General features: G+C 48.5%; 1 protein-coding gene and 1 pseudogene across 23 annotated transcripts in view; one reads left to right on the top strand and one right to left on the bottom strand.

Moving 5' to 3' along the window:
- Window positions 1-57: 57 nt before the first annotated feature.
- PPRC1 (PPARG related coactivator 1) overlaps window positions 58-23,349 on the bottom strand; it is a 27,084-nt gene continuing 3,792 nt past the window's right edge. For 2 of the 23 annotated variants that reach the window (XM_060404700.1, XM_060404701.1), the window contains 12 exons: window positions 10,129-10,317; window positions 9,491-9,637; window positions 9,276-9,377; window positions 6,252-9,162; window positions 5,915-5,968; window positions 5,061-5,118; window positions 4,219-4,286; window positions 2,528-3,251; window positions 1,404-1,553; window positions 1,229-1,295; window positions 984-1,105; window positions 58-742 (listed from right to left, as the gene is read on the bottom strand). In XM_060404700.1, the coding sequence (XP_060260683.1) occupies window positions 439-742; window positions 984-1,105; window positions 1,229-1,295; window positions 1,404-1,553; window positions 2,528-3,251; window positions 4,219-4,286; window positions 5,061-5,118; window positions 5,915-5,968; window positions 6,252-9,162; window positions 9,276-9,377; window positions 9,491-9,637; window positions 10,129-10,317 (4,896 nt within the window). In that variant the 3' untranslated portion in view covers window positions 58-438. Of the gene's footprint in view, window positions 743-983; window positions 1,106-1,228; window positions 1,296-1,403; window positions 1,554-2,527; window positions 3,252-4,218; window positions 4,290-5,060; window positions 5,119-5,914; window positions 5,969-6,251; window positions 9,163-9,275; window positions 9,378-9,490; window positions 9,638-10,128; window positions 10,318-13,034; window positions 13,269-13,636; window positions 13,668-13,760; window positions 13,943-23,349 lie in introns of those variants that run through there. The other 21 variants (XM_027960162.2, XM_027960163.2, XM_027960164.2 and 18 more) reach the window with 21 other exon arrangements.
- Window positions 14,940-15,056, top strand: LOC114110360 (small nucleolar RNA SNORD22; annotated as a pseudogene).

Raw genomic sequence — 23,349 nt, 5'->3', positions numbered from 1 at the left:
AGGAATGCAAGTTAATGTGTTTCAAAGCCTATTATAAAAAACAAATACCACTTAAAATCTGATGTATTACATTTTTATTTCACTTTTTTTCCATTTCTTTAGAAAACAGTCATCTCCTCGCTAGCAGCTCTCTCCCCTAGACTGGGGGAGGGGAATGGAGGAGGTTGGGCACCTCCAAAGAAAAGGGGATGGGGGAGAAGGGCCCAGGGTTACCTCCTGAGGTTCTTCTGGGCCTGTTTCAACAATGTGTCAAAGTCAAGAGAATCAAATTTGCTCTTTACAGGAGCAGGGTCAAAGTCTTCCCGGTTGGAGTCTACAAAGGTAGAGAGAGACAAACATCAAGGTCTCTTTGAGTACACCTCCCAACCACAGGGTCTCAAATGGCCAGCTACCTCTCATATCTATACTGGATGGAGCTAAAATCTCCTGAATTTTAAGTCAAAAGACAGAAGAGCCCCCATTTCTCCTCTCATCCCACCCTTTAAGCCCTTCATGTGTCAGAGGAAGACAAGTCTGCCTCTCAAAAGGCTGGGGATTCTTCCAGGGAGGAGATGGAGCATACCAAAGGCTCAGGGCCTCCCTCCACTCACCAAGATCAGAATAGCTTCTCTTGCAGAACTGCCTGCGGCCCCCAAAGCAGAGATCAAAGGGCTGTTCATCCGCCTGCCTCAGCTTGTGGCCACTCTCAATGGCTGCAAATGCCTCCTCGGCATACCGGTAAGTGACGAAGCCATAGTTGTCACTGGAGGGGAGGGTGAGACAGAAGCTGAGATGGCTATTTGGGCACATGCCGTGGAGAAGAGACAGCTCCCCAGGGTACAGGGACTGGAGAGCTTCTTCTCATTCCCCAAATAGCCAACCCTCTGATTGTAGAGATGAAGGTGTCCTGCACTGCCCAGCACACTGGAGCATTCAGGAAAGACAAAGCACTGAGACAGATAATAGGACAGGAAGGACATCCTGAGCACAGGGCCCAACCTCACCCTTGGACACGGAAGTGGATGGTGCACTCCTCAATCTCCCCAAAAACAGAGAACCTCTGTTTCAGCTCTGACCGAGTCATGCGGCCAGGTATCTTCCCAATGAAGACCACTCTTCTCTCTTCCTATGTTGGGTCAAGGAAAATTGACACACCATGAGCCGAAGCCATAGCTGCAGATGGCTCTGTGAGCTCATGTCATGGCTCAGGCACAAGCCCTCTCCTCCTGGGACCTGTTCCTCTACTCACTATTGCACGCTCCTTCTGCAGTACTCTCTGCCTTTGGTAATGGTCATGTGAACGATAAGAACTGTACCTGCCAAGAGAAAAAGGTGCTGTCAGCCCCCTAGACATTAGACAGCTCAAGTCTCAACTCATAGGTTCTTGCACCCCAGATGCACCAACTCCCTGAAAACATGCTCACCGCCGCCTCCTGTCACTTCTCCGGCGAGGAGATGGAGAGCGGGATCGGCTTCGGGAACTAGATGATGAGGATGAGGAAGAGGAGGAGGAAGATGAGGAGGAGGAAGAGGAAGAGCATCTTCGGGAACGTCCAGAAGAACTGCAACTGGACCTAGAGAACAAAAGATCACACAGAAATGGAGGAGTGGAGATATCATCCATTTACCTCACCTTGGCCCCAGCCCTGCCTCCCTGTCAGGAAGCTCAGGACCAAAGGCAGAGAAAAGCAGAGGAGGTACAGAAGAAAAGCAAACTGAGAACCTCATGAACTTTACATGTTCTAGAGTATCTGGGCATTGATCTTATTTATTGTCAATTATGCAATTAAAAATAGAAGAATATCTAACAAGTCAGAAAGAATAAAAATAATACTCAGAGATAAAGTGCTGGGCCCTAGGTATTACAACAAGCCGAGGGGTGGCGGGTGTAAGGGAGAGGTGGGAGGGCAGGCAGGCCCGTGTCTCTGGAATCCTGCTCCCCTCATGTCTCACAGGAGTACTATGATTATAGCATTAAGGGGAGGTGACTGTGCTAGATCTGTAACAGACGACATACCTGAAGATAAGCTTCACCACCAAAAACCAAGAATTCTTCACTGATGAAGTGGAAAAATTGGGGTCTATTATAGAGAAAAAGGTATTCCCCCAAAGTAGATGAGGCCATAGTGACACCCAAAGGACACCAGACTCTTTCCTCAACAGATGATTAAAAGAAGGATTATTTGCCATTAACAACCCACTAGGCCCACCATCCCACATCTACCAGAAAACACAAGAAATAAGGACTGATACAGTTCAAAGGAATCAACATGGTCAAGACCAAACCCTAACGGTCTCTCCCAAGGCAGGTCTCTAGGAAGCAGGAGATCTCAGAGATATCCCAATCTCCAACAGGGGACAGAAGCTATCTTTTCACAGCTTGCCTCCTTCAAATCCAGGGAAAGGGAAGAAGACAAAAGCCAAAGACAGAAATAGAAAAGCCTTTGTGCCTGAAAGTTCATCAAACTCAATGTGCAAAAGCTTTCAGAGTAAGCCAGAGGAGAGAACTTCGAAAGTGGAGAGAACCTAACAGGCCATCAGAGCTCACCTTCGCCACCTCTTGTGTGGGGGGGAGAGGGACCGGGACCGGGATCGGGATGAGGAAGACGACGATGAGGATGAGGAGGAAGATGCTTCGCTGGTCCGGGTGGACCCAGAGCTGACAGAACGGCTGCTGCGGCCACGGCGGCCTTGCCAGCCCCGGCTTGGGGGGCTGGCTGACCTGCAGGCTTTTCGATAACAGCGCACTGACTGCTGCTTGGCTGAGGGATCAGGGAGAGTCCTAGTGTTCATGTCATTCCGGCAGGGTGAGGCCTCAGGGGACAGCAAGGCAGATGGGGCAATGCAAGGAGTTTGGGGATCTGCCTGCTCTTTGCTAGTCCTGTGATCAAGTGGCTTCTGGGAGGCAGCTGTGCCTGGAGGCACAGAGGTGACTGAGCCCAGGGACAAGACAGGCTTGATGGTGATATCCTGATGGCGTTTGACGTTCCATCGGGAGCCCACCTCTGGAATGACTAGGGCAGGCGTCTTTTTTGGGGGGGTCCTGCTCCGAACACAATAGTCATGGTCCCCAGAGCCCACATGGACTGGACTAGGGCCACGGACCCCTTCGTGGAGGCGGGCTGCAGCTGGATGTTTGGCCTCTGTAACTCCTTCAGGCTTCAGGGTTCGCTCCTGGGCGGTGGACTTAGGAGATTTGGCTTTGGCCAGCAGAGAGACAGCAGCCAGGGGCTTCCATAACTGATGGGGAGGGGTAGCTGGAGGGGTGAGCCCTGTGAGGGGAGGGAGGATGGAGATAGCAGGATGAGATCCGATTCTACACTTCTAAGCACTGTGTATACAGGCTCCAGAGAACCCCACTTCATTTCACAAAGTGTACTAACACTGATCAGCAGCCCAACTTCTCCCACTGTTACAACCGCTCCTTCCCACGAGCTCCCCATCTTGGAGACCAGCAACAGAAACCCAACTGGCTAGAGTCCTCCTGAACCTCTCATTGCCCAAACCCAGCTGGTGGCCAGGTCCTGTCTGTTCCACCTCTTCATTCTTAGACTCACCCCCTGCCCCCGGCACTGACTGACTTCCAGGCTGCATTGTCCCTGAACTCATGTAATCATCTAATAATCTTCTACCTTGGGCATCACACCTGTCCACCTGTCTTCTACATTCCCGCTGGAGGAAGCACTCTAAAACCAAACTGGTAAGACTTTTTCAATTGCTTCTTCAACGTACAATATAAAGTCCAACCAGCTTAACAGGGCCAAGTTCCCATAACCTGGCCTCCTACTTAACACTCCAGCTTTCTCTCTTCCGAGCTCTGCCCACCACCCTGATCAGCCACTACACTCCAGCCAAAACGAACCACTCATTTCCCAAAACATACCGATACCAGGCTAGCTCTGTTTCTTCAGTTCACTCAAGCTGTTCCAACAACCTCAAATGCCCCTGGTGTCAGTGATTTTCTCAAGCCTCCGATTTGAGGATTACCTTCTGTATAACCCTGTTCTGATAGTCCCTCTTCAGACCCCACTATAAACCAAACAGGTTTCTTTGACACACAACCTCTGATACTCGACGTGCTCATCTGTTTACACATCTGCCCCCTGGACTGTGAGAACCTCAAGGACGACGATCAGACTTCCGTATCCCCAACACCTACACACACTTGCTGCAGAGCGGGCTCTACAAACATTTGCTGCATAAACTAATCACAGGCAGAGTTCCCCACCCTGAACCCACCTGCCACGTTGGCCAGTTCTGGGGCTTGTAACCGGTCTAGGGGCCTCTTCTCCTGGGGAGTGTCAACGCTGCTGGCGGGGGGAAAAGGGAAAGCCTGGTTCATTGCCTCCTCAACATCTGCTTTCCTCATGAAGCAACAGGAAAGGGGGACGTGCAGAGAGGAATAGGGGGCACAAACTGTCCCAATCATTCTCCTCCAGCACAAAAAGGGTTTTAGTGACTGAACTTTATGTAAGTTGGATCTCAGCTCTCTCCAATTTCTGGAGGCAGGCTGACTATGACCTTGATACCCCCCACCTCCTCCAAGCCGGGAGCCTCTTGTGCCCGGCTCAAACCAACCCAAAATCAATATGGAGGAAAATATGCTTGGCAGAAGAGGATGGGGTATCATGAACATGAAGAAAAAAAAAGGCCTCTTGGTACTGGAAGAATGGGGACCAAGGAGGTCCAGGATACCTGTGTCCTCCAAGGAATCAGGGAGCCCTAGCCATGAACATCCTCCCCCATTTTTTTCTTACACCATCAGCAGTGTTTTGAGCAACCTTAAAGCCTGTTAAATAAAGGAAAGAAACCCCCCAAAACACAACTCGCCAGAACATAGAAGGCATCACCATTTGAAACCCCAGACTGGAATCAGCCAGAGAATGGTTCATATATATCCTCCTATGTATCACCCAAGACAATGCTCAGTAGTGATGGGCTGAGCCAGGGGTGGGGAACAGGTAAAGACTTTAAAGCTGACTAAATGTCCCTTAACAGAGGCATCCAGTTGACAGTCCTGGAGCGCCGGCCGGCTGCTGACCAACAGCTGTAGGGTAACTCACTCACATCCCCATACTTACCCTGAGTTTCCTACAGCCAGGCTGTCAGCAGGAGCCGGGGGAGGGCACTCCTTTTTGGCTGCAAAGAAACCATACTAGTTAAAAGCCCAACCAGACGTTCCATACTGAGGAGGCACAGAACCGCTGGCTTTAAGACACAAAGGAGGAAAATCCATTTTGCCTACATACTCCATTGGGGTCTCCCCAAAGAAATCCATTCTCCTCCAGTGGGTACCCAACAACTATTTTTGTCTCTTCTGCTTAAGAACAAGCACACACTCCACCGAATCAGAGACCGAGTCCCAACTCCTAAATCTAGCATTCCAGGTTCTATATAATCCACCTGATTAACTTGCTAGTCTTATAAGCTACTCTTGATCTACACTTGTACTTTGCCTTGTACTACAGATACCTATTGTCAATTCAGGAGTCATTTCTGCAGATTCCTCTCCCCAGTTAGATCATAAGCTCCTTGACAACACGACATAGCATCTTCCACAGCACCTAGATCCACACTTGTACTGAGAAGCTGAACTAGCCATTGCCTTTCAAATACACCATACGTGACCTTTCCTGCACCTCTGCCTTTATTCACCACATGCAGGCTCTCTGAATTCCTGTCTTCCAAGGCTCAGCTGGAGAACTACTTCCCTCTAGAAAAATGTCCCCAGTTCACTTGGATCTCCTCATCCATCCACTCTTTATAGCTCTTGTCATGCTGTACCCTCTCCCTGGCTTGGATTGCATCAGTGGAATTGTCTTCCCATTCCAATTAGGGGGCCACTCTAGTGGCAGACTCCCCTTCTCCCTCCTCCCAGTTTAAGCAACTACAGGGCTGGGCCCAAAAGAAACATCAACAGAAAGGGTTTCCTCACCTTCTGATTTCTCAAATTGCTCCAGCAGACTGGACAGGTCCGACGCCTCAATTCCTGCAGAAGCACACAACACAGGATTGGAAACCTGCCTCTATCCACTGAGCACACTGGTCCCAAAAGTTCCAAAACACCTTGCTTCTCTCCCTATGCCCCCCCTGTACACTGTGATAAGTAAACCAGGGGAGTAACACTCCCTGAGAAAGAGAATCAAATCAACCAGACTTCTCTCAAGGATTCTAACAAAGGTCAGCCTCATGGAGGCTTATCCTGTTTTACGGAGGACACTTCTCACACAATTCTCACGCCATTCTTCACAACTGAACTGTGTGGCACTCACCAATCTCACTGATGAAAGCCTGCACCACGGCCTCAGGACCCTGGGTACGAGGGGTAGGTAGAAAGGACAGTTTCCTTAGACGGGCTGGGTGGACAGCAGGCAGTTTGGTGGTAGCACCCTGCCTTGGTGCCGGTGTGGGAACAGCCTTGGCAACAGGAGAGGGTGGTTTCTCCTTGGGCCTAGTCTCCTGTGGCTCAGGCTTTAGCCTCTCTGATGCAGGCTCCTCAATAGCCACATTCTCAGCAGACACACACGGTGGAGCCTTGATCCGAGGGCTGTGCACTGGGGAGGACGCCTTGTGTTTCAGATGGGGAGATGCAGGCACTAGCTTGACCTCCACCTGGATGGGCTCTGTCTGTGGAGCTCCCTGGCCAGCTGCCCCAAGACTGAGGGGAGGAGCCATCGGCACAGCTGGCACACTTTCAGGAGAGCCAGCTGGGATGCCACCAGGCTCCACCTTGGGTGGGGGGACAACTCTTCCAACTGAGGTTAGTGGCAAAGGAGGTGGGGGGACAGCAGGCCAGAACGGAGGGTGTTGCAGCCCTGGGCCCCATCCCAAGGGCCCGTAGGTACAGTTGGAATTATACGGTGGGACTGGGGCAGGAGGAGGTACCCAAGGCACATTGCAAGTGGGGGGCACAGCATAGGCACCTGGAGTACCAGACACTAGGGGCACCGTTGGAGGGGGGGGCAGGCAAGGATAGCCAGAAGGAGACACAGGAGGATAACAAGGCCAGGGTGCCACAGGGGCATAGTGAGTATAGGGATCAGGTGGCACTGGCCCCAGAGACATCGGAACATTAGGAGGCTGCAAGGGTGGTGGAGGCAGACTGGGCACAGCTTGCCCATTTGTGGGAAGGGGCAGCACAGGAGTCATGCCAAGCCCACCAGTTGGAAAAGGCAGAGCAGTGGGCATTGTGGGGGGCATGGGCTGCACAGCAGGAGGTGGCAGTCTTACTGGCAGCAGTTTCTCTTGGGATGGCATCTGCTCAGTAGGAGCTGAGGCCATAGGTTTGCTCACAGGTGGCTCAGGACTAGGAGAGGCAGGGCTGGGGCCCACAGACCCAAAGCCAGCCTCAGGAGGAGCCTCAGGACTTCTCTGCGGAGCTGTCTTCTTGGCTGGGGCTGGAGGGATGACAAGACAAGGGATGTCTGCCAGCCCTGTGGGAGTTTCTGGGAGGCTGGGCCACTTCCCAGCAGGAGGCTGAAGGGTCCTCTCTTCGGCCCCTGGCTGGCGCTGCTGCCTTCGTCGCCGGTACTCAGATAGGCTAAGAGGCCGAGGCCTGACTTCCTGGGTTGTGGCACTGGTACCAGTTTCTCCCTTCAGAGGACCTACAACCTCCCTGACTTCAAGACTGTTGTCCTTTGGGGGTTCTGAGGACTCTGATTCCAGGAGGAGCTGGCCACCTGGATTCCTCTGGGCTGATGATACTGCACCACGTCTGGGATCAGTTGGCCTAGACTTAACCAGTACAGGGTCAACTGGAGACAGGTCATTGGGAACAGAGTCAACCTGTACTGACTTGACCAGGACAGGGTCAACTGGAGACAAGTCGTCTGAGATGGGAACAACCACTGCAGGGTCAGCTGCTGCTGAGTCAGCCAGGACTGCATCAGCTGAGAGAGGGTCAACCAGCTCTGAGTTCGCTGAAGCAAGGTTAGTTAGCACAGGGTCAACAGGTTCAGTGTCAGTCGCAGTGGGACCAGGGTCAACTACAGTGGAATCAGCTTCAACAGAGTCAAGTGGCATGGGGTCAGCTTGAGCAGAGTCGACCAGTGAGAGATGCGTTGAAACAGGGTTGGCTTGGATAGGGTCAACCAGGCTGGGGCAGAGGTCTACAGGATCTTCTTTAGCAGGACTAGCTTGCTCAGTACTGCTCTCCAAGTTCACAGAGCTGGGCTTCTCCAAGGCAGCTGCCCAGGCCCGAGCCCAAGCTCGGGGCTTCCCTCTACCATGGGGAGGCCCAATCTCTCTTTGAAGGTCCTCCTGAGGCAGGCTGCCTCCTTGAGAGGTCACCTCTGGAACAGCTGTAGACTGCCCACGAGAGGCCGACCTCAGCCTCCTGGTGTAGCCCTCTGCACAGGCAGCTGGCTGCTCCTTGCTCTTCTTCCTCCTGCCCTTTCGAGCCCTCTGGGAACTTAGCATTGTGTTGGCTGGTGGGTTCTGAGGCCCCTTGGGCGCCACCTGCTCCATGACCTCCCTGGGCTCCAACATGGAGGCTGACTCCAACTTTTCCTTTGAGTCCAGTGACAAGCCCTCATCCTTAGGGCAGAGGGTTTCCTTGGGAACAGCAACCTCTGTCTCCACCTCTAGTGGTGGCATGAGCAGCTGCAAGGCCGGACTGACCTCTAGTGTGTCATCCAGGAGCACAGGCTGGGGGCCAGCAGGGATCTGTCGCACCACAACTGGGATCTCCAGGTCATTGCCAGCTGTGGCCGCCTGACCCACAATCTCCAGCACCACACAATCCTCAGGCAGTGTCAAGTCATCTGGCTGCTCCTGAAGCTCATCCTCGAGCGCTGTCAGGTGGGTGAGGTTGGGCAGGCAGTACGGGTGCATGGCCCGCACCAGCTCACTTAAGGAGGAGATGCTCTCGTCTCCAGCTGCCTGTACTGCCATCTCTGCTGCTGCTGCTGCTGCTGTTTTCTCTTCCTCCTCAGGACAGGCTAGGTGCATGGGGAAGTCTGGGATGCTGCTCACAGAGTTGTTAAGCTCCCCAGCAAGCATCTCACTGCTGAAGCCAGCCAGCTCCTCCTCTTCCTCCCCATCACTACGCTGCTGGGGAGGAGGGGACTGGCCCCAGCGGGTTCTTGACCTTGGGGGTCTCCAACTAGGAAGCTTAGGGGAGGAGGTCTCCAAGAAGGAAGGTGGAGAGAAGTCCCAAGGGGGATCTGCGAGCGCCATCTCAACCTACAGGATAGAAAACAAGACATAGGCATTTTCTCCAGGAATATATTTTTCCAGGCCTGTCTCCACATATTCCTCCCCCCGGGAGTCTATGAGGCTCCCTAGGGCAGGCTTACCCCACTTACTCTACTACTGCCTGTGCTGGGCCCCAGTGGGTCAGTTGCAGTGATGAGGTCACGTTCTGGGGGTGTCCGAGAGAGGCTGAGCAACCTGTGCAGCTAAAAGGGAGAAGAAGACCTGAGATGAGTCTGTGTTTCAGAACTTTTATGAGTAGGCCCACGGATGTGGTTCTAATCTTTGCACCATCCACACACCTCTGACCCACACTTACAGAGGAGCCCTCCCGAGGTGACACGAGCAGCTCCGAGTCAGGAATGCTGTCAAATGGAGATAGGTTCTCAGAATCTGCATTGTCCAAGATCTCCGTCAGAGCTGTGAGCAGTGACACTTCATTCTGGTCCTCCAGAGATAATCTGCTCTGTTCAGGAAAGACAATAGGAAGGTACCACCACCATCCTAACCAAGCCACTGAGAAGGACTAGATGCCAAGAGAATCCCTCTCCTGGACTCAATTCAGCTCAATTTGCCAGAAAGAGACACGAGTACCAGGGGGCATGGGTTCCAATCTCATTTACTACCATCCACCACCTCTCTAGTATCAACAGAGACCTGTCAAAATTGAGTCTTGAGTTTGTTTCATACCCTCTCCACTCTCAGTTAAGATGTGGGATACTCAGCAGACAGCCCTTGACTAAGCTGGAACTGGATTCAAGACAAAGATTAGAACCCTCTGGACAGGTTAAGTCAGGGGCCCAGGCAGGGAGAAAGGCTGTGGACTATATCAGGTCTGCCAGGATATACTTTTACATGGGACACAGCCCAAGTCTCACCTAGAAATAAAAAAACACTTCAAAGACTCAGGTTGAGTACCTGGGAACCAAGGTTCTGGAAGTCACAGCCCCAGCTCACCTCTCCAAGGCTACCAAAATCTTCAATGAGGGAGATGAGGGAGGCATCCATATAGCTGTGCATGGTCCCCAGCAGCGCCCCATCCTGCAATATCAACTCCTCCATCTCCAGGTCCTTGTCCCTCAAACAGGGGCCCAGCCGAGACAGACTGACAAAGCCAGAATCATCGCCCTCCTCGTGCAGCAGCGCCTGGGACAAAAAAGGATAAGGTTAGAAAGGCCCCCTGGGCAGCTATTGACACACTCTGTAAACCAGGTGCCCAGCCCTCCGCCAGTGGCCTTGGACTCAGCAGGAGCCCCACTACAGCCACGCCTCTAGACTTGCTGGGCAAAAAAAAGTTTAGACTCCATCTAGACATACTCGGAGCCCTCGAAATTGATAAATTGGGGAGTAAAAAGATCAAAAAGACCAAGATTGTTCAGAAGAGTCATCTGCCAGCAATGATGAAGACATTCTGAGGAACACACCGAAGGGCAGGAGGTCAGGGAGCTGGCGATTCCAGTGACAACCAGCTTACCTCCCTCAAATCCCACTTACGCCTCTGTTCTCTGCTTAGCTCAAATCCCAGTCTCAACCACCATGAGTGATAGACACATTTATTTCCAATTTCTGTGCTGAAGGCATTATAGTGTGCCACCCAACCTCTCAAAGGTAGTTGCAAGGGAAAAGTCTCTTCTCTGCCCAGTCAGAGCAAAAGAAGAGAAAACTTGATTCTGTGGACAGGCAAGCCCCACCCCATCTCTTCCCTGAGAAGGAACAACATCTTCAGCCTTGTCAGGCAGGGAGCCGCCCGCCCAGGCCTGTCAAAGAGTGTGGGTGTGGGCAGGGCTAGAAGTGCCTGGAAGGGCTGGGGAGGCCAGAGGTAGAGGTATCTTCCCTAGAAGAACTATAGATAATGCAAAGGCCGGAGAAGAGGAACAAACATGGACAAGCCAGTCTCCCCTCTCCTCTCACAGCAAAGGGAAACTCTGCACCTCTTCCAAAAGAAAAAAAAAAGCAACAGGTGGGATGCATCTTCCCAATCAAGCCAAGGAGTTACAATGCCCAATGAGAGGAGAGGATACCTGGGGACATTTTAAGAGGTCAGGCCTCCTAAAGATGAAGAGAAAGGTGGCAGGTTTTAGGCACTCACTCCTCCCAGGCCTTCACAATCCTATAATTATAAATAGCACCTGAATAGCACCTGCCTCAGCAAACACTTCTAGGTGCACAAAAAGGCTGCACCTCAACTTGCCTTGCCACCTACCTGACCCAGCCATTAGGCTGGAATCCCAAGATGATGCCCCAGCTTTATGAACCACTCATCACCACTTCCATCTGACAGGTACTGGAAACCCAGTCAGAGAACCCCCTCTTCATCTGACCTCACCCATCCCTCCCCCCAACCCCCAAACAGCACAGCTCCCAGAGTACCAAGGATCATGGAGGGGCTAAGCTAAGGCTAAGAGTGTTAGCCACCAGCATCTCTAACTTTAATAACCCCCCCAACTGGTTTTCCCAGTCAGCCTGTCCCTGCAGGGTTCAAAATCAGCTACAAACTTGAAAATACACATTTGATCACCTCTGGAGACCCTCCCTAGTCCCCTCCAAGGGTATTTTCCTGTTCTCAACATTAGGTTTAAGTCCTTAAATGGATTACAGTGGTCCTGGTATCCCCCACCAGACTCCTCCCGGATGTCTTCTCTAACCACTCTCTCTGGCCACACCAGCCATACAGGTTTCTCCAATAAGCCATGTTCTCTCCCCGCTGAAGGCCTTCACCCACTATTCCCTCTGAGGAAAGCTCCTCCTTCCCCTTCCCCCATAGCCTCACTTTAAAATGTCTCTTTCCAGACCCTGCAAGGTAAATTACTACTGCTGATTATATAATATGCTGCACTTTCCTTTTGTCTCACTCATCATCATTTATTGTCTAACATGATAAAGACATAGGATTCTGGAGGACAGGGGCCATGTGTGATTTACCACAATATCCCATGTTTGAACATAATGGAATCTCAGTACCTGGCTAACTGGACTAGCTTCCACATACTCATCTTTGTGTGTATCTGTGGTGAACAATCTCTCCGTGAGACCTCCAAGTCTAAACAACCGAACCTGGATTATAGTTGGATCATGGATCCTTCCTGCCTCTCCCCCAAAGGGTTGGGGTGGGCAGCACCAGCCCCACAGCATGTGGCCTGAGAAAATAAGAGAAGAGGAGGTGGGCAGCTTCCAAGTTAGAGCCCCAGAAGCCATCTTCCCCCTCCAAGGCCTGAATTGCTCTGCTAGAACTGATATTACCCGACAGCCTGCAGCCCAACTCCCACCTAGAAACCGAAAAGAAAAAAAGGATTTCAAGGACTCAGCTTAATTGCTTAAGAGAGATAACAGTCCAAACTAAGTCTTGCCCACCTCCACTCTGGGTGGGAGCTTTTAAGAAGACCTGTTGAGGAGTACGACGATAACACTTTAAAGTAAGAATAACTGAAGACCAAGAAAAAAAGATTATGACAGAATTTCCCCCCACTCAATAAACGTTCAACTAGTGTTGAAGAGTTCTCAAATCGCCTCCAACTTTTGTCATCCCCAGAAAAAATTCCAGAAAAGCTTAAACACAAACCATCTCAATTTATATATCAATTCACAGGAACAGGCCTTAGCTGCCTTCTCCAGAGATGTGGAGGAAAAGCGAGGAAGAGAGGATTCCCTTTCCTTACCTAAGCCTGCCCCATGTAAATGTTGATACCTCCCATACCCCTTGAATTAGGAGGCAGGACTACAAGCAAACAAAACGCCAGCGCCTGTGACTCATAAGCCACCCCAAGCCGGTCGGACAGAAGCCGCCACTAGCTCACTCCACAGCCCTTCAACCTCAGCTCTCTACCCTTCCCAACACACTCCGCCATCAGCAGGACTACACGCACATCTGGAAAGTCCTTCACCATCCGTCGTAGAGAGGCGAAGCGGGCCAAAGCAGAAGGAAAAAACTCCTTCAAGGTTCTGAGCAAAGTTGATTCCAGCAGCCCCAACCTTCCTTCCAAGTCAGGGGCCCCCCGCCGCCGATCGGAGATGGCGGGACCGGCTGAGACACACCCAGTTCCCGGCAGTGCGGCTCCAGCGCCGAAACCAGGTGCCGGGTAGCCTGGAGCGGGAGCCACGTGGACATTCCCTCCCCGCCCCCACGTGGACCCGCGGCCCCCCCGCCCCCGGCCCAACCCACGTGGGTGCCGGGGCCGCCTAGAGGGGGAGGGGAAGCAGACAAGTTCTCCCGGGAAAATCACTCCCCCCACCCCACGTGGCTCCGAAAAGGCACTGCGGCGCGGGGCTAGAAGCACCCCCCACTCAGCATCCTTAGAGGAAGGTCTTACGCTATTACTTAAGTCTGAATGCCTGATCACCCCCCCACATATGCGCCAGGTTTCCGACACCCGGCTCTGCCCCTCCAGCGTTCCGGAGCAATGGCCATAAGGACCCTGCTTCTGCCAGCATATCCCCCAGCAAACGACCCAGACCCGCTCGGTCCAACCTGTCTCGCGCAGCCACCCGGCATCGACTCCCGAACGCTTCTTCCCTTTCCTGTGGCGTCCACGTGTCACCGCCCGGCACACGCCGCTTTGCAGCCAGCCGCGGGCCGCCCGCTAGTCTCTCACCTGCTCCCCGCCACTCACAGCGCCCACGGTGCCATATGGTGCTTGGCTCCGACTCCCCCAACCGGTGCTGCGCACTCCACCGCCAGGGTCGGGGCCAGGGCCCCCACTCGCAGGCGGCGCGATTCCGTCTCTCCGTCCCCGGCGCGCCGCCATCTTGGCCCCTGAACACCCAGCGCAGCTCTAATCGCCGGCGCCGCCTCGCCCAGCCGATTGTCGGAAGGGAACTACAACTCCCGAGAGACCATGCAAGACTACGAATCCCAGAAGACTGAGTGGTGATATCGATTTGCACCCGGGAAGACGGCACTGGCCTCGCGAGGGAGCCTGGGAGTAGTAGTCGCATTCAGCAGAGCCTGAGGGGCACGTGGTACAGGCATTCGGTAATGCATGATTTTGTGTTGCGCTTGAGGACCTAGTTTCGGAGCGCGAAAGAGATATTTACCTTTTGCTCATCTTTTTATTTTTTTAATCTGCCCAACTGTCGAAGCGCCCTCTTTGACGTTTTACCTGCTGCTCGTTCCTTTTGCCTTAGTCCAAGTGGGCCTGTGTTTTGAAATAGCACCCCCTCGTGGGCACCCGCACTCCAAGAGCTAAATCTCACCTGCTACACTGCGGCAGGGTAATTTAAGTTTAATTTTGTTCAGTTGCCCACTCTTGTCCGACTCTTTGCGACCCCATGGACTGCAGCGCGCCAGGCACAAATTTAATCTTAGAACACCACATTATCGTCGCCTCTGAGATACTCAGAGACCCACGCTGGCGCCTCATTGCCAAGTTTAATGCCTGCTATTGCAGATTATCTTGTTGTCCTCCAAAGACAACAAGCATTCTCCTGCTTTTGTTTTTCTCTGTGGAAAACTTGAGCCTCAAAACATCTTTGATGCTCTGTTTTATCCTGGAAAGCCTTTTTGGTCATCCCAGCCAAACTCGAGCACTCCCTGAATTTCTACAGTCCATAATTATCTCTATTATTTACTCATTTGGCATTTAGAATCTCCTTCATATTGTTTTCCTAATTTTCTTTTTTAAGCTTTGTATTACAGAAGTTTAAAATTCATTTCAGAGTACAAAACTGTTTAAGTAAGATACTTGGCCTACAAATTCCAATCCCCAGATTTTAACCTTGTCACCATTGGGATATATTCAGCCACATTTTCTGTGAATATAAAAATGTATAGGTCGTAGTGAAGAAACATTCAAGCATTACATTCTGTCCTAGTCCCAGAGTTTGTAAAGGTGAACCCACTGGGGCTAGCTGGAGAAGAGAAAAGTTTGTTCCAGAAGGAACTGAGGGATCATAAGGACTTCTAAACGTGGGAAAGGGAGGAATAAATTATTTGTTAAAAATTAGTTGTATATTTTTTTTCCGGACCTGAAGAAAAAACAAAGCCTGTATAATGAAATCTAACTCTTGGAGAACACCAAAAAGGAATTTTCAAGTTATTTTTTATACAACCTAGCTGTTCTAATTAGCATATAATCATTTTAGCCTTTCTAAATAAAAGGGGGTTGTTCTAGTTTGGTTTGGTTTTGGCCAAGCTGAGTGGCTTGGGGGATTTTAGTTCTCCAACCAGGGACTGAACCTGAGCCCTCCCACAGTGAGAACTTAAGAGTCCTAATCACTGGAACCACCTGACCACCAGGAAACTCCCCTAAGGGTTTTCCCTAAAAAGAAGTGTTAGGGATAATGTATTAGTCCATAGTTTGTTCCAGAACGAACTGTGGGATCATAAGGACTTCTAAACATGGGAAATGGAGGAATAAATTGTTTTCAAAAATCGGTTGTATATTTTTTCCAATTTTTAATCAATTCATTAACCAATATTTACTGAGATCTGAGTACCAGTTCCATTAAATGAATGTATCATTATTTAAATGAATATATGGGCTTCCTTTGTGGCTCAGCTGGCAAAGAATCTGCCTGCAAATGAATATATAATTTAATAGAACTACCATTATTTAAATTTTATTTGTGATTCCTAGTTTTTCACTATTACAAATTAAGTTACAGTGAATATTCATATACATATATCTTTCCTTCTTTTTTGCCATGGTATCTTAGTTCCCTGACCAGGGATGGAACCCAGCCTAGCAGTAAAAGCTGCAAGTCCTAACCACTGGACTGCTGGGGAATTCTCCCCCCACCTTTTTTATTTTTGCACACTCTTTATGTGAAATAGTTTCCTTGAAAGAAGTTTGCTAAGTTAAAGGCTATATATGTGTGTAAAAGTGTTAGTTGCTCAGTGGTGTCTGACTCTTTGTGATCCCGTAGACTATAGCCTGCTAGGCTCCTCTGTCCATGGACTTCTTCAGGCAAGAAAACTGGAGTGGGTAGCCATTCCCTTCTACAGGGGATCTTCCTGACCCAGGGATGGAATCCAGGTCTCCTGCATTGCAGGCAGATTCTTTACCATCTGAGCCACCAAGGAAGCCCCATATATATGTATATACATTTGAAATGTCAGTTCACTACAGTTCAGTCGCTCAGTCATGTCCAACTCTTTGCACCCCATGAATCACAGCACGCCAGGCCTCCCATCCATCACCAATTCCCGGAGTCCACCCAAACTCACGTCCGTCGAGTCGATGATGCCATCCAGCCATCTCATCCTCTGTCATCCCCTTCTCCTCCCTCCCCCCAATCCCTCCCAGCATCAGGGCCTTTTCCAATGAGTCAACTCTTCACATGAGGTGGCCATACTATTGGAGTTTCAGCTTCAGCATCAGTCCTTCCAATGAACACCCAGGACTGATCTCCTTTAGGATGGACTGGTTGGATCTCCTGGCAGTCCAAGGGACTCTCAAGAGTCTTCTCCAACACCACACTTCAAAATCATTAATTCTTTGGCACTCAGCTTTCTTCACAGTCCAACTCTCACATCCATACATGACCACTGGAAAAACCATAGCCTTGACTAGACAGACCTTTGTTGGCAAAGTCATGTCTCTACTTTTGAATATGCAATCTAGGTTGGTCATAACTTTCCTTCCAAGGAGTAAGTGTCTTTTAATTTCATGGCTACAGTCACCATGTGCTGTGATTTTGGAGCCCCCCAAAATAAAGTCTGACACTGTTTCCACTGTTTCCCCATCTATTTCCCATGAAGTGATGGGACCAGATGCCATGATCTTTGTTTTCTGAATGTTGAGCTTTAAGCCAACTTTTTCACTCTCCTCTTTCACTTTCACCAAGAGGCTTTTTAGCTCCTCTTCACTTTCTACCATAAGGGTGGTGTCATCTGCATATCTGAGGTTATTGATATTTCTCCCGGCAATCTTGATTCCAGCTTGTGCTTCTTCCAGCCCAGCGTTTCTCATGATGTACTCTGCATAGAAGTTAAATAAGCAGGGTGACACTATACAGCCTTGACGTACTCCCTTTCCTATTTGGAACCAGTCTGTTGTTCCATGTCCAGTTCTAACTGTTGCTTCCTGACCTGCATATAGGTTTCTCAAGAGGCAGGTCAGGTGGTCTGTATTCCCATCTCTCTCAGAATTTTCCACAGTTGATTGTGATCCACGCAGTCAAAGGCTTTGGCATAGTCAATAAAGCAGAAATAGATGTTTTTCTGGAACTCTCTTGCTTTTTCTATGATCCAGCGGATGTTGGCAGTTGGATCTCTGGTTCCTCTGCCTTTTCTAAAACCAGCTTGAACATCTAGAAGTTCACGGTTCATGTATTGCTGAAGCCTGGCTTGGAGAATTTTGAGCATTACTTTACTAGCGTGTGAGATGAGTGCAACTGTGTGGTAGTTTGAGCATTCTTTGGCATTGCCTTTCTTTGGGATTGGAATGAAAACTGACCTTTTCCAGTCCTGTGGCCACTGCTGAGTTTTCCAAATTTGCTGGCATATTGAGTACAGCACTTTGACAGCATCATCTTTCACGATTTGAAATAGCTCAACTGGAATTGCATCACCTCCACTAGCTTTGTTCGTAGTGATGCTTGCTAAGGCCCACTTGACTTCACATTCCAGGAATCTGGCTCTAGGTGAGTGATCACACCATCATGATTATCTGGATCATGGAGATCTTTTTTGCACAGTTCTTCTGTGTATTCTTGCCACCCCTTCTTAATATCTTCTGCTTCTGTTAGGTCCAAACCATTTCGATCCTTTATCGATCCCATCTTTGCATGAAATATTATCTTGGTATCTCAAATTTTCTTGAAGAGATCTCTAGTCTTTCCCATTCTGTTGTTTTCCTCTATTTGCACTGATCGCTGAGGAAGGCTTTCTTATCTCTTCTTGCTATTCTTTGGAACTCTGCATTCAGATGCTTATATCTTTCCTTTTCTCCTTTGCTTTTCACTTCTTTTCTTTTCACAGATATTTGTAAGGCCTCCTCAGACAGCCATTTTGCTTTTTTGCATTTCTTTTTCTTGGGGATGGTCTTGATCCCTGTCTCCTGTACAATATCACAAACCTCCATCCATAGTTCATCAGGCACTCTGTCTATCAGATCTAGGCCCTTAAATCTATTTCTCACTTCCACTGTATAATCAATAAGGGATTTGATTTAGGTCATACCTGAATGGTCTAGTGGTTTTCCCTACTTTCTTCGATTTAAGTCTGAATTTGGCAATAAGGAGTTCATTATTTGAGCCACAGTCAGCTCCCGGTCTTATTTTTGCTGACTGTATTAGAGCTTCTCCATCTTTGGCTGCAAAGAATATAATCTATCTGATTTCGGTGTTGACCATCTGGTGATGTCCATGTGTAGAGTCTTCTCTTGTGTTGTTGGAAGAGGGTGTTTGCTACGACCAGTGCGTTCTCTTGGCAAAACTCTATTAGTCTTTGCCCTGCTTCATTCTGTACTCCAAGGCCAAATTTGCCTGTTACTCCAGGTGTTTCTTGACTTCCTACTTTTGCATTCCAGTCCCCTATAATGAAAAGGACATCTTTTTTGGGTGTTAGTTCTAAAAGGTCTTGTAGGTCTTCCTAGAATCGTTCAACTTCAGCTTCTTCAGCATTACTGGTTGGGGCATAGGCTTGGATTACCGTGACATTGAATGGTTTGCCTTGGAAACAAACAGAGATCATTCTGTCGTTTTTGAGATTGCATCCAAGTACTACATTTCAGACCCTTTTGTTGACCATGACGGCTACTCCATTTCTTCTAAGGGATTCCTGCCCACAGTAGTAGATATAATGGTCATCTGAGTTAAATTCACCCATTCCAGTCCATTTTAGTTCATTGATTCCTAGAATGTTGACATTTACTCTTGCCATCTCCTGTTTGACCACTTCCAATTTGCCCTAATTCATGGACCTAACATTCCACGTTCCTATGCAATATTGCTCTTTACAGCATCGGACCTTGCTTCTATCACCAGTCACATCTACAACTGGGTATTGTTTGGACATTGTCAAATTGCCCTTTAGGAAGGTTGTATTAATACACATTCCCAGGTAGTTCTCTGGCAGTCCAGTGGTTGGGACTCCACGCTTCCACTGCTGGGGACATTGGTTCTATCCCACATGCCACATGCCACATGGTTCAGCCAAAATATTTTAAAACTAAAAAATTACATACATTCCCACAAAAAAACTCATGCGAGGAGAGGATCTCTCATTATGGCCTGAATTATATGCATTGTTCCCTCCACCACCATGGGCAAAATTTATGTTGAAGGGCTTCACAACCAATATATTTGGAGACAGAGCCTTTAAGAAGGTAATCAAGGGTAAATGATGTCACAAAGGTGGGGGGGTCTAATCCACTAGGTCCAGTGTCAGAAGAGAAAGAGACATCTGAAAGCCAGGGAAAGAGGTCTCACTAGAAACCAGCCTTGCCAGCTGACTGATCTTGAACTTCCAACTTCTAGAGCTGTGAGAAAATAAATTTCTATTCTTTAAGCCACTTAGTCTGTGGTGTCCTGTTATGGAAGCCTGGAAAGACTCATACAACTTCCTTTCAGTTAGTTTCTTATTACTCTTTTGGGTGAAGTGAATCTGTTCTGGCAACAATAAAGTTTATTTCCAATAAACTTGGAAATAATTTGCCAATAAGAAATTAGTAAGAACCAATACAGGGTGCATAATTCTTCCTCTTTGGAAGAAACATCCTCTAATAGATACTCTGTAAATGCTGGTGATTTGGGAACTAATTATGGTCAATATTATGATGATTAGGCTTTGCGAAGATTAATGTTTTTTTAAAAAGCAGAAAGTTGTGCCCTTTTTGCTTTATTTAGCATCTGATAAAACAATATTTACCTACATAGGGTGTATACATGGAATATACTAAAAGAGAGAAGAATGTATCTCTCCAGTACCACCTAGACAGGGGTGTTGTGGCTACTAGTCTCCTTGGCAGGCTACTAGTCTCCTGGCCTAAGGGCCAGGAAGGAAGACCTCAGAGACACTGGCCACCAAACACTGGGTGCCCAATTCCATCTTTGCCTGACTCCATGTTCAATAAAGACTCATCTGAGTATAATAATTGACTTCCTGTATCATTTTCTATGGGGATAAAGTGTGTTGATCAAGTGAGACAAAATGCTGCGTTCACATAACATCTATTGCTCGATGTGAATTAACAAGTCAGCATTCCGGTTTTATTGAATGCCTACTATGTGCCAGGCACTGTTTTAGGCACTGGAGATACAGGAATGACAAAACAGACCAACACACACAAAAAGCAGCCTCCCTAACAAAGTTCACATTCTAGTGGGGAGACAATCTCCAAGTAAATGAAGAGTCAAAACAGTCTCAGAGCGCCATAAGTTCTGTCAGAAAATAAATGGGATGGGACTTCCCTGGTGGTCCAGTGATTTAGACTCCATGCTCCCCATGCAGGGGGGACAGGTTCGATCCCCAATTGTGAACTAAGATCCTGTAGGTCAAGCATGCAGCCAAAAAGAGAATTAAATAAATGGGATGGAGAGTGTGGAAGATAAGAGGGGGCATTTTCTTTTTTAACATGGTATGATCAGGTAAGGAAGAGAACATATTTGAAGTAAGACATGAACCACAAGAAAGACCTAGCCATTCAAAGAGTATTCCGTGATAAGAAGAAAAGTCAGTGCATGGGCTCTCAAGTGAGAACACATTTTTTTGTGTTTAAAATGAAAACTAGTTTAACTAAGGAGTTCTAGAAAAGAGACAGAGTAATACCAAGATAATGCTTCATGTGTATTTATTTTTTTATTTATTTTTTGCTTCATGTGTATTTAATTTGTGTGAGTCAGTCTCCTGAACCTGATGAATTCTGATTTACTTCCTAAATTGAACCTCCTGACCTATAACACTGAGCACCAGACCTAGTCTCATTGAAAACCCCCAGGATGATTTCCAATAATCTTGTCTCCTATCATTCACACTTTCTTTTTTTTAAATTTATTTGGCTGCACTGGATCTTGTGGCATGTCAATTTTTTTTGGATTTTTTTTTTTTTAATTGCTGCATGAGGGATCTAGATCCCTGACTGGGGATTGAACCCAGGCCTTCTGCACTGGGAGCACCGAGTCTTAGCCACTGAACCCGAGGGTGAAATACTTGTTCATACTTTTATGTAGTTCTCTCCCATAACTGTACCAGAATTGGTCTGTGTGACCAATAATATAAGGAAGAAGTGATGATATATTACTTCCAGTAGAAGTGTCAGTCATGTCCAACTCTTTGCAAACCCATGGACTGTAGCCTACCAGGCTCCTCTGTCCATGGAATTCTCCAGGCAAGAATACTAGAGAGTGGGTAGCCATTTCCTTCTCCAGAGGATCCTCCCAACCCAGGGATTGAATCCAGGTCTCCCACATTGCAGGTGGATTCTTTATCAGCTAAGCCGCAAGGGAAGCCCAAGAATACTGAAGTTGTAGACAACAAATTTCGTTATTCTAAGATGCTAAAGTTCAGGGTATCTTGTTGCATAGCAGTAGATAATTAATATGCCTGGTTTATAGTTACTCTTCCAGGGAGATGCAAACTTTCAGGCAATATCCCTTTTAGTGCTTTATTTTTAGACCCAAACAACCCACCTGTGAGGAATGGTTTACAGTCCTCAGCTTGCTGTCTCCTTGCAATATCCCTAGGAGAATTCTGTTAAAGTAGGGATATTATTGTCCCCATTCTGCTGAGGAAGAAGTTGAGGCTACAATATGCCCAGGGGCACAGTGAGTAGTTGTACATCATGTTTTCTTTGGTTCCTCTGTTCCTAACAGCCTATCCTCCACTGTACTAAGCAGTTGCTTATGGAAGGAGAGATGAATGAATAGGTTTCAACCCTTTTGGTGAGAATCCTCTGAAGGGGTAGGGACCCTTTCTGAAGGAAGTATTCCCAAATATTGGCATGCCTAAGAACCACCTGAGGCACCTCTTTAAAATTCAGATTCATAGATCCCTTTCCTCCAGAGGTAAGGTTTCCTGCTAAGGAGGATGGGGCCTTCTACATATTTAACAGATTTCCTAAGAGTTTCATATACTTTAAGTAACTGCTTTAGCAGAGAAAGAGATGGTAGTGGTAAATGGTCACGGTGATGGTAAATGGACAAGAAGGGAAGGAATCAAGTGTTGGAGCTGGGAAAGACAAATCCTATCAGAATTCTTATAATCATTTGATAAATATTATATGACACATATCAGGCTATAGGCACCTTGTTAGGTGCTGGGGACAGAGACATCAATAAGATATATCATTACCATCTTGATGGAAAAAGCAGATTCACCCTTGAAAGAAAGAGGAATGTTGGGGCTTCCCTGGTGTCTCAGTGGTAAAGAATCTGCCTGTCAATGCAGGAGACACATGGGTTCAATCCCTGATCTGGGAAGATTCCACATGCTGCAGAGCAACTAAGCCCATGCGCCACAACTATCAAGCCTATGCTCTACAGCCTGGGAACCACAACTACTGAAGCCTGGGCACCCTAAGGCCCATGCTCTACAACAAGAGAAGTCAACCCAGTGAGAAGTCCACATATTGCAACTAGAGAGTAGACCCGGCTCACAGCAATTAGAAAAAAGCCCACCCAGCAACGATGACCCAGCACAACCCCCAAAAAGAGCAATGCGAATGAGTATTTGAGGGAGTTTCAGGGGTAAAAGAAATGTGGGCAAAAACAGACAAGGCTAAGATAAGGTCAGGAAAAGGAGTTGGATGGGACAGGTTCTAGGAACTGCAAGAAGCCAGGAACTCACCTGTCCTAAGGCCAGTCTAGCCCACTGCTTCTGCTGTTTGCCTGTCTGTGGGACTCATCCCTTCATTTCTTACCACCTCACCTCTTCTGAGCACCTCCCACTTTGCTTCATCCCCATGTCCAGAGTCCATCTTGCACTAATGACTGGTATTAAAAAATACTGGTGGGCTTCCCTGGTGGCACAATGGTAAAGAATTCCCCTGCCAATGCAGGAAACAAGGGTTTGATCCTTGATCCAGGAGGATCCCACATGCCCCAGAACAACTAAGCCATGTGCCACAACTAGTGAGCCTATGCTCTAGAGCCCGGAAGTCGCAACTATCCATTTTGTGTCCTAGAGCTCCTGCTCTGCAACAAGAGAAGTTACCACAATAAGACCGTGTACCTCAACTAGAGAGTAGCCCCACTCGCTACATCTAAAGAAAAGCCCTCACAGCAACAAATGCCCAGCACAAC

The sequence above is a fragment of the Ovis aries genome, chromosome 22 (genome assembly GCF_016772045.2).
Source record: "Ovis aries strain OAR_USU_Benz2616 breed Rambouillet chromosome 22, ARS-UI_Ramb_v3.0, whole genome shotgun sequence".
Lineage (NCBI taxonomy): Eukaryota > Metazoa > Chordata > Mammalia > Artiodactyla > Bovidae > Ovis > Ovis aries.
Note: the sequence above shows the minus strand (reverse complement) of the source record. Positions and strands in the feature narration are given on the sequence as shown.